This window comes from Malurus melanocephalus, unplaced genomic scaffold (assembly GCF_030028575.1).
Source record: "Malurus melanocephalus ecotype Western Australia unplaced genomic scaffold, MMel_1.1 scaffold_671, whole genome shotgun sequence".
Classification (NCBI taxonomy): Eukaryota; Metazoa; Chordata; class Aves; order Passeriformes; family Maluridae; genus Malurus; species Malurus melanocephalus.
The window spans coordinates 218,866-229,823 of NW_026623903.1; the positions used below are offsets into that span (position 1 = coordinate 218,866).

The window sequence follows — 10,958 nt, forward strand, 5'->3', positions numbered from 1 at the left end:
AGGGCGGGGTTCACCGGGGCCGAGCTGAGGGCGGGGTTCACCGCGGGCGGGGTTTCGCGGGGGCGGGCCCGGGCCCGGCGCGGGTTTCCCGGCGCGGATTTGGCGCGCAGCTCGGCCCGCGTTTCCCGCCGCAGCCATGTCTCGGCAGAGCACCCTGTTGAGCTTCTTCTCCAAGGCCCCCGCTCCGGCAGCCGGCCCCGAGCCCCAGCGGCGCCGCGGCCCGGGGGAGCGGAACGGCCTCCAGGCCGCGGGCAGCCCCCCGGGCGGGACGGGCCGAGCGGCGGCGCCGCGCCGGGAGAACGGCGAGAATGGCGACAAGGGCGAGAAGAGCAACAAGGGCGAGAATGGCGAGAAGAGCGACAAGGGGGAGAAGGGCGACAAGGGCGAGAAGAGCGCGGGGGGCGGCGCGGCCGCCAAGGCCCCCAGGTACCGGAGGGACGGGGGGAGGCCGCGGAGCGCGGCCCGCGGGCGGGGAGGGGAGAGGAGGGGAGGAGAGGGGAGGCGGGACGGGACGGGACGGGGCTGCGGCGCCGGCGGTCGGAGCGGGACCCTGGGGCGTCCGTGTGGCCGTCCCCGCTTTCCCCCGTTCCCTGGTGTGGTGCCCGGCCTGCAGCGGCCTGTGCTCCCGGCGGGACGGGGGCGTGCGGGTGGGTTTTGCTGTTTGGAAATATTGTGTGTTCTGCCTGTTCAAAATTCGCTTTCTGTGCTGCATTGTGGAATGACACAGTGGGTCAGGCTGGAAGGGAGCACAGTGGAGCTTCTGGTCCATCCTCCCTGTTCAGCAGGGCCGCCCCAGAGCACATGGCACGGACTGTATTCAAACAGTTTTGAATGTCTCCAGTGAGGGAGACTCCGCCTCTCTGGACAATCCGTTYCAATGCGCAGTAACACACAGTCAAGGAGTTCTTCCTCGTGTTSGGGTGGAACTTCCTGTGCATCATTTCCCTCTTGTCTTAATGCTTGGTACCACTAAGCAAAGCCTGGCTCCATTTGCTTGATGACCTTCCATTTAGATAYTTATRCACATAAATATGAGGGGATGARGTCCCCTCTCARTCATCTCTTCTAGGGACTGAATAGACCCAGCTCTCTCAGCAGCTCCTCATRAGAGAGATGCTCCAGTCCCATGATTATCTCTGTTGGCCTCTGCTGGACTGGTTCCAGGAGCTCCATGTSTCTCTTGTGTTTCACATCATGATGGCAAGTGTCCCACGTGTCAGCAAACTGAGCGGTTGTTGGGCTGCAGCCTGCACGAGTGTCCCAGCCATCATCTGTGCGAGTGTGGCACTGGCTGGGGTGAAAGCTGTGGGAAGGAGGAGAGAGCAGATAAAAGCTCCATCAGATGCTTTGCACTGCAGACACGGTTTTCGGTTTTTGTAGCTTGTGGGTTTTTGAAAATCTTATTCTTTTCGTTTAGGTGCCTGGTTGATAATTGGTCCCTACAGAAAACGTGTCTGAGTTATATACATTGATAATTCATAATACCCTGTCTGCAGCCTTTCAGTGAAGGCTGATTGGACCCAGCTACTCTCCATTTCTCTTGAGTGTACGGAGGGTTGGGTTACACCTGGCTCTAGGTGGCCCTGCTTGAGTACAGGGCTTGGGCARGATGACCTCCAGAGRCCCCTTSTGATCTCATGCAGTCTTCTGTGACTCAGTTCAGAGGCCATGAAGATGGGGGGATTGGGGCATCTCCTGTAGAGACAGTGTGAGAGAGCTGGAGCTGTTGAGCCTGGAGAAGAGAAGGCTCCAGGGAAACCTTGGAGCACCTTCCTACCTAAGGAGGGCTRAAGAAACCTGGGGAGTGACTTGTTCTGGGGCACAGAGTGACAAGATGTGGGGGAGAGGCTTCCAGCTGAAAAGGTGTGGGTTTAGGTCAGATATTAGGAAGACATTGTTCACTGTGAGGTTAATGAGACTGGAACAGGTTGCCCAGAGAAGCTGTGGATGCTCCATCCCTTGCAGGGTTCAAGGCCAGGCTGGATGGGGCTTTGAGCAGCCTGCTCTAGTGGAAGGTGTCCCTGCCCATGGTGGGGGTTGGGACTAGATGATCTTTAGGATGCCTTGAGTTCAAACCATTCTGTGGTAAAGCTCTAACCCTGTGGGGATCCAGCAGAACTTGGAGGAGAGAATCAAACAGGTTTAAGAAGCATTGTTGGTGGTACAGGACTGTGCACTCCAGGTTGCACCGCCTGGGAGGCCTCCCAAGACCATTAGAGGGTAAAATGCTCAGCAGCAGTGTGCAGTTACATTTCTGAAGAGAGCTGTTCTAAGCGTTTGTGTTCCTTAAATGCACATTTGTTGTCTCTGCAGTGTCTCCTGTGAGTATTCTCCTGGGGACTTGGTGTGGGCCAAGATGGAAGGTTATCCCTGGTGGCCGTGTCTCATATACAACCACCCAACTGAAAAGACAATAGTCAGAGGAAAAGGAAAATCCACTCGTGTCCATGTACAGTTCTTTGATGACAGCCCTACGAGGGGTTGGATCAGCATTAAATACCTGAGGCCATATAAAGGTAAGAGACAGAAGCAAAACCTTCTGAAATGGGAATATGCCACTTGGAAATACAGGCTTGGAAATCAGATATGTTATTCTCCATAGAGAARGAGTGACAAAACCAAGAGTAGAATTTTGTGCTTTGTAAGTGACAGGTTTTTGAAGGTTACAGGTACATTTATGGTTTTACTGTTCTTGAAACACTTAAGCCCTTTTGTTRATTAGATTAAAACAACTAATTAAGCAAACCTGAGGCTTGCTTAAGTTTAAAAMATTTTTCCTTTATTTTTCCCGTCAGTATAAAAAGTATGTAAAAGTTAAATCCAGTATTTCAATTTCTAGGCCTGAAATCCTTAAAATATTCTGAATGTCAAGCCCAGTTTTTAAGCAGCTATTTAGGAACTGCAGAACTAAAAGGCCGGGCCTACGGTGTTGGGTAAATAAAATTAATTCTGCTGCAGTGTTTCTTTGAAGTAATTCAGCAGTTTTGTAAATAAAATATATAATTTGAGTGTTGGTGAGGCCAGTGCTTATAGTTACAGAACAGAGTTGGTKTTTGTCATGTTGAAGAAATGACCTGGTTAACTAGTGAAAATCATATATAATCAAGAATTAACATTTTGCATAATCTCACCTTATTAATAATCATAATTTTTTTGCTAAATTTACTGTTGCTGAAAACTAAATAGTTGAACATAAACTATCTTGTTAGTAAGTCGAATACTTAGTGTGTAATACAGTATTTCTGATGTATGTAGCCCTGTAGGATTTGCTTGTGTCAGAGGAACAACTGAATTTAAACAGTTTCATCCTTTTCACAAGTCAGTTCCATCTCATGTGRTCATGTAGCCACATTTTTGTCTCCTTTATACTTGGGTGTACTGCACTTCAGCCACAGTTTTAAATTRCAATGGTAATGTTATTGCCATAATGTGCTGGCATAATTTATGGCAAGTGAATTGGTTCATGGTTTAGATGTCTTTCCTGAAAGCATTTGAAAAGAATCAAATGTATTTTAAGAGCTTGCAGATGYGGTTAGAAGCAAACACAGGTAAGGGGAATTAATYTGTTTACCAAAAGAAAACTGCCAAAAACTACAAAGTTTAAGCACAGATACACCGGTCTATCCACAGGAAATGTGTTGAATGCAGAACAGAGTAAAACTATTTAAAATATGTGGTTTGCTTTAAAATTCAAGCAAAACCCATCTTTGTATACAAAGCATGCATAWGTGTTTGGGTAAGAAAATAGAGAAGTTTCTTGGGTTTGTACCTGAGCAAATGCAGACAGCACAGGGCCTGAAATAGGTGGGCATGGAGAAGTGAAGGTACACAGGAGCTGGGTGAGTATGTGCAGGTGTTGCACCCTTGAGCATGCCGTATATGAGGAGATTTTCCTCCTGCCATTGTTCAGCATTTAATAGTAATGCAAAATATTTTTAGACTGCCTCATTGTATTTGGAAAACCAAAGAGAGATCTGGATTGGTAATGTGTTGGCTTTGTGCTGTAGAAGCAGCTACTTGTCACTGCCTGCTTTGCTACTGCAAACTCTGAGATGATTGTGAGCAATTTTGAGCAGTTTCTGATATATTTGGCCTCCTGCACAGCTGCCTTTTGTCTGCCACAGGCTTAGAGCTGAAGCTTCAGTAATTAGTGCTGTATGATGGGATTCACAAGAGTGGGGAAAAGGACCTGTGCAAGCAGATCCCACTGTCATGCGCAGACAGATAAACTGGTTAGAGCAGAAGCAGGAATTGCCCTTCCCCGTCTGCCACATACTCTTGTGTTCCTCTTTTCCTTTCTCCAAGTTGAGTATATGATACCTTACGCTTATAGCATGATGTTCTGGAGTGTGACATGAAGGTGAATCTCRGTGTCTTTGTGGACCCTTTCTAGAAAGTGGTCTGGCTTGGGTTTTGTGTTGTGTGCAGATGGGCAGCAGGAGCTGGTGCTCAGGAGCTGGTGCTCAGGGGCTGTGCAGGAGCAGGAGGGAACGGTGCAGTTATTAATAGCAGGCTTTGTTCAGTGCCCTGCAGTGTCAGCGTGATTGGCCATCGGCTAATCTGGCTCATGGGCTGGGGCTGGGGCTGGGGCTGGCTGCCCTTACAGCGTCATTGGGAGGCCAGCACAGCTTTGAGCTCTGTGCCATAGTGTGGCTGGGCCTAGAAAATGCAGACAACTCTGAGGCTGAACTTACCTGTCAYTGCTAAAACAGCCCCGTGGGCTCAGCTGGGTCTGTCTGCTGCSCTGCCAGTGTGGAGCCTTGAATTCAGTCCTAAACAGAGGCAGTGTGAGGCTGTTCAGAGCTCAGCTTAGGAGTGCTCACAGGTGGGAATGAGTTACAGATGTAGAAGCAATTCTTCAGGTGTTCATGTACCGGGTAGGCATTGTATTTGTGAATGTTTATTCTTTCTGCAGGGGTGGTTTATCAGGCTGAATRGGTGACAGGTTGCTGTATTTAAGATGTGGGAATGATTGGTAACAGCACAGGATGTTAGTTGTCTGAATACATTTAAAAGTGAGGGATGAACACTGGCTAAATGCTAGTTTAGCCTCAGTTCTTAACAAATCTGTGATTTTTACAGGTTCATCAGATGGGGAGACGATGAAGGGAGGTGTRTTTTACAGCACAAAGCCTGAAATTAAAAGAGCTATGGTGCTGGCAGACGATGCCATGAGCAAAGATAAAACTAAGAGGCTTAAACTGGCAGTATGCAATGAGCCTTCAGATACAGAGGAGGAAGAGGAAGAAATAGAGGTAAAATATGTCTTAATTCCTGTCATTTTCAGAAATATTGCTAGAACTTGGAAGCTGTGACTTGGAGCTAAGCACAGAATATCCTGCAATTCTCTGGTACAGTAATCACAGCTTATCTCATCGTTCATCATGCACACACATGTATCCATATGTYTTTTTTTGTACTGCTTCTGTGTTGTCAGGTCATATGCTGGTCTCTCATCTTTTCTAGTTGGAAAGACAAGTCTCTTTGGTGTTCTGTATGGTAAGGACTGACTCAGAATCTACTTCTCTGACTCCCTTCAGTCCTCACTCCTTGGTGACCTACTTTTTCACTCACAAATGCTTTTTTCTGGTGCATCATTTGATCTTCTCTATCTGCTATTCAGAGTCCAAAATGCCATAAGTKTGATCTGAAGTTTTAGTGTGTCATAATGTATCAATTTCTAGCTTTTTGAATATTCATCTAAGACATTAAATGGAATTTTTGGAGCTTGCCCTCGTGGAGTAGCACTAAAATACCAGTTCCTGCACTGTTAACACCAGCCTGTTGGTGKAGTAACTAAAAAGTGATGTTGTATTCAGGTTGTGTTGTTTCAAATAATATTTCAGGAGCACCATATACCTTGGAATGGATTTCTTTGGAGAGGAATGGTGTGAATGGTGTGTCAGTGGGATGGTGGTTTCCCTTAGCCCCTCATCTGCTCAGTCTCCAGTGTGACAGTGCCCTGAGGGACAGGTGCCACTCTGAGCATTGTATACATGCAGTGCCACTTTGTACTCACCACAGGCCCTCCATTGCTGCTTTTCCCAAGTTGTCACTGGAGTTTTTAAAGTTCAAGGCTGAAAAGGCAAATAATGGAGTTTCTTTTCTTTCTCCTACTCATGCCATATTGGTTTTTGGTGGAGTTTAAATGTGTTGTTCACCAGCATCTGCACAGTAATGAATTAGACTCTGAAGAACATAARAGTAACTGTGCCACTGGCCAGTAGCAGTTAGTTATCCAGAAAAAAACAGCATTCTGTTAAGGGGAATGGAATTGGCTGTGGCTCTGCTGTTTCTTGCTTGAAGTATCATCATAACTACTGTGTTACTCACATTTTTGCACTTTATGCAGCAATGACTTTGTAGCCAGAATTATCTACAGATTAAATAATTTATTTTTCCAGGAGATGAATGAAGATGCATCAGCCAACAGTGAAGATAGCAATAGTGAGGAGGATGTGAAAAGCCATAAGCGAGTGGTGAGCAGGGAAAGAGCYGTAAAAGCCAAGAGAAGGAGAGTGTTGGATTCTGACAGTGATCACGACGGCTCCGATGTGGAGTTCCAGCCTGACGGGAAAGAAGCAGCAAGCAGTGAGGAAGCCAGCAGTGGGGTGGATGAAAATGAGTCTTCTGACACAGAGGCAGAGAGTATTGCAGAAAGCCCCGTAAAAGTCCCTTCTAAACGTAAGAGAACAGAGGTGAAAAAGCCTGCTAAAAGGAGTAGCTTGGGAAATGAATGTTCTGAAACACCCAAAAGAGCAGCAACAGTCTCTTCAGAAGCCAAGTCTAAACTGACATCATTTGCAGCACCTGAAAGTTTTGAATCTCAAGCAAATGCTAGCAGTGGAGGCACTGGCGGCTTCACGGTGTGGGARCACGAGAAGCTGGAGTGGCTGCAGGAAGGGAAGAAGAAGGATGCGCACAGGAGGCGTCAGGGTGACCCTGACTACGACCCCTGCACTCTGTACGTGCCTGAGGATTATCTCAACAAGTGCACGCCRGGCGTGCGCCGGTGGTGGCAGCTCAAGAGCCAGAACTTCGATGCTGTGATYTGCTACAAGGTTGGAAAGTTCTATGAGTTGTACCACATGGATGCGGTCACGGGCGTCAACGAGCTGGGCCTGATCTTTATGAAAGGCACGTGGGCCCACTCGGGRTTTCCAGAAACCGCCTTCGGCCGCTTCTCCGACGTGCTGGTGCAGAAGGGCTACAAGGTGGCGCGYGTGGAGCAGACGGAAACGCCCGAGATGATGGAAGCGCGCTGCAAGTCCRYGGGCCACTCGAGCAGGTTTGACAAGGTGGTGCGCCGGGAAATCTGCAGGATCMTCACCAAGGGAACGCAGACCTACAGCGTCATGGACTGCGACCCCTCCGAGAACCACAGCAAGTTCCTGCTGTGCCTCAAGGAGAAGGAGGACTCGGCCGGGGGRCGCCTCTACGGGGTCTGCTTCGTCGACACCTCCGTGGGCAAGTTCCACGTGGGCCAGTTCTCAGACGACCGCCACTGCTCCAGGTTCAGGACGCTGGTAGCTCATTACACCCCTGTACAGGTGCTGTTTGAGAAGGGGAACCTGTCTGTGGACACACAGAAGATCCTGAAGGGCTCGCTTGTTTCTTGCATTCAGGAAGGGCTGACCTCGGGTTCCCAGTTCTGGAATGCGTCTAAAACACTAAAAGTCCTTCTTGAGGAAGGATATTTCAAGGAGAAGCAGAACTCTGAAAATGGMTGTTCTCTGCCCTCTGTAATCAAATCTCTGACTTCAGAGAGTGACTCCCTGGGATTAACTCCTGGTGAAAACAGTGAATTAGCTTTGTCAGCTCTCGGGGGATGTGTCTTCTATCTCAAAAAATGTCTGATCGATCAGGAGCTGTTATCACAGGCAAACTTCGAGGAGTATGTCCCTGTGGATATTGCTGCAAAAAMCGTGAGTTCGGGTAGTTTGTTTGCCAGAACTGGCCAGAGGATGGTGCTGGAYGGAGTCACCCTGATGAACTTGGAAGTGCTGCAGAACGGAACCAATGGARGCACAGAAGGTACTTTGTTGGAAAGGATTGACTCTTGTTGTACACCATTTGGGAAGCGACTCCTGAAGCAGTGGCTCTGTGCTCCRCTTTGCAATCCTAAATCCATCAACGATCGCTTGGATGCTGTTGAGGACCTCCTGGCAGTGCCAGATAAAATGTCTGAAGTCACTGAGCACCTCAAGAAACTRCCTGACCTTGAAAGGCTGCTCAGCAAAATTCACAGCATCGGGTCACCACTCAAAAGTCAGAACCATCCTGACAGCAGGGCCATCTTCTACGAAGAACTCAAATACAGCAAAAAAAAAATCGCTGACTTTCTGTCTGCACTGGAGGGATTTAAAGTAATGAATGAAATTGTGGATATCATGGAAGAGGTTGCCAGTGACTTCAAATCCAAAGTCTTGAGGCAGCTGGTSACCCGTAAAGCCAAGAATCCTGAGGGCCGCTTCCCAGAGCTGAGTGCAGAGCTCACGAGGTGGGACACTGCCTTTGATCACAACCAGGCTCGGAAGACAGGAGTGATTACCCCAAAGGCAGGTTTTGACCCCGATTACGATGAAGCGCTACGGGATATCAAAGCTGTKGAGGAAGATCTTCAAAAGTACCTGGAAAAGCAACGCAAGCTGCTGGGATTCAAATCCGTGCACTACTGGGGGACGGGCAAGAATCGGTACCAGMTGGAAATCCCAGAAAGTGCCATATCTCGCAAGCTGCCTGAGGAGTACGAGCTGAAGTCGAGCAGGAAGGGCTACAAGCGCTACTGGAGCAAGGAGATCGAGAAGATGCTGGCTGCCATGGTGAACGCCGAGGAGCGGCGCGACGCCGCCCTCAAGGACTGCATGAGGCGCCTCTTCTACAACTTCGACAAGAACGGCAAGGACTGGCACACGGCTGTGGAGTGCATGGCTGTGCTGGGTAAGAGCTGGGCCTCATTGTGCCACTGGGTAAAACCACCCTGCGATGAGGAAATCCCTTCTGGATGAGCTCACTACCAGCTCTTGTAGTTTGAAAACTCCTGATTGTGGTGATGGCTTTGGTAATGAACAGGGATTCCCTGCTGAATGGCAGGACAGTTGCTGGGCCTGGATGTTTGCAAGCTCCGTTCCTGTTGTGTGGCTGTGGTTGTGCAGCCAAGTGTTCCTCCCAGTTCAGTGTAGCCTGCTGGGCCCCACTGCTTCCAGAGTCTTGTGTATGGATTAGGAGCATCTTACTAAATACAGGCATAAAAATCTGACCTGCTGGTACGGTCCTTTGCATCTGAGCAGGCTGCTTTCTTGGCAGCCTTTAAAAATAAAAAAGTGCTCAGTGTCAAGCCTGGGAGAAGGTGGTCTACTAAGAAGTGTTCCCCCAATCTGCTTTAAATTTCTGGGATTAGAAGAGTCTCCTGTATTCCCCTCTCAGGACTGGTATACTTTTGTTTTGTGGATTTTCTGCTAAGATGAGGCACTCTGGGATGTCTTTGTTCCAGGGGAAAATGAAAGCACTCTCTGAATGCCACCAGAGCAGAAAAGGGAGGGCAAGCAGGCAGGGAGTGTTGGCTCAGAATAAATCTGCTGGGAGAGCTGGGCAGCAGTCACATCAGCWACACCACAGCCCAGGGCAAGTGCTGATTTGGTTCTTAGCAGAGAGGAATTCAGTGACAGGCTCAGCTCTAGTATGTGTACACAAAGCCTCTAAAATCATAGAACAAGCTCATTTTGCAAGTGATAGCTCTTAGAACCTTAGGGCTCAGCTAACTGAGGGGACTTGTGGTGCTGTTTCCTGCTGGACCAAYAGATTTTTAATATTTACAGTTTTCCTATGGCAACTTTCCAGCAGAATTAYGATTCTTCACAAAGTAATTCACTGTCACAGAAGTGGATTTTCTCCTTCCTTCTAAATCAAAAAACAATGCAAGAAAATAATATTTCATGCATGTGCTTTTGAAGTGAAATGATGTGGAATTTAAAGCCTTAAACTAAARAAACTAGAGGAGACGATTTTTAACCCGACGTCCTTAGAAATCTGGAAGGAATGAGTAAAGACTGTAAATAGGTTTAACTTGTTCTGGAGTGCTTCTTGGGGGTTTCCCTTATGAGRAAAATGGAATTAGATAGAAAATGGTGTCTACAAAATTGCTGTTCAATGAGTAAATCWGTTCCAGTGTATGAAGAAATTTGAAAGTATGACTGACAGGAATTTCTCTTCATTTTCTAGATGTCTTGATGTCCCTTGCTCACTACAGTCAAGATGGTGATGGACCCCTGTGCCGACCTGTAATTCTGCTGCCTGTGGATAATGCTCCTCCCTTCCTGGAACTTCGAAATTCCCGCCATCCTTGCATCACAAAAACTTTCTTTGGGGATGATTTTATTCCCAACGACATCGTGATAGGCAGCAAGGATGAAGGCAGCAGCGGTGAGGCCTCCTGCGTGTTGGTGACCGGCCCGAATATGGGTGGCAAATCCACACTCATGAGACAGGTGATTGTCACACGTTCCAGGTACCTCTGGGGTTTGCAAAAGGGCATTACAGGGCCCAGCTGGTACGGGGGTCACAGGGGATCCCAGAAATGGCCCTCAGATGTGCAGTGATTGTACAGGCAGCTAGAAAATGCCCATGTTCAGATACRTTTTCTACTTTAGGGAGGGGTAAGTTTTATTTCTTTTAGGAGAGGTGGTTGGGAACAAGTGATGGAGTACCTTTTATCTTTTTAAGTGACTTACCCAGGACTTGGCATCATCTGGCAACAGATGCTTGTGCAGGTTGCACAAGATGAAAGTGGAGAGCAGCAGGGAGTTTGCTGTGTAAGCACTGCTTGCAGCGGTAATGTGTGTTTTGAAGGCTTTCAGAGATGCTGCTGCCACCCCTGGAGTGTTGAAGCTGCGGGAAGGTTGGCGTGCTGCAGTGTTTGTTTCAGGGCAGCACAGCTCCATGGCCTCACCGCGTGTGCA

The 10,958-nt window shown here is 48.3% G+C and overlaps 1 protein-coding gene across 1 annotated transcript in view; it reads left to right on the forward strand.

The window, feature by feature from the left end:
• Positions 1-83: 83 nt before the first annotated feature.
• Positions 84-10,958, forward strand: part of MSH6 (mutS homolog 6) — a 16,579-nt gene continuing 5,704 nt past the window's right edge. The window contains exons 1-6 of the mRNA XM_057383985.1: positions 84-426; positions 2,314-2,516; positions 5,083-5,255; positions 6,405-8,940; positions 10,222-10,493; positions 10,758-10,778. Coding sequence (XP_057239968.1) covers positions 137-426; positions 2,314-2,516; positions 5,083-5,255; positions 6,405-8,940; positions 10,222-10,493; positions 10,758-10,778 — 3,495 coding nt within the window. The 5' untranslated portion in view covers positions 84-136. The remainder of the gene's footprint in view (positions 427-2,313; positions 2,517-5,082; positions 5,256-6,404; positions 8,941-10,221; positions 10,494-10,757; positions 10,779-10,958) is intronic.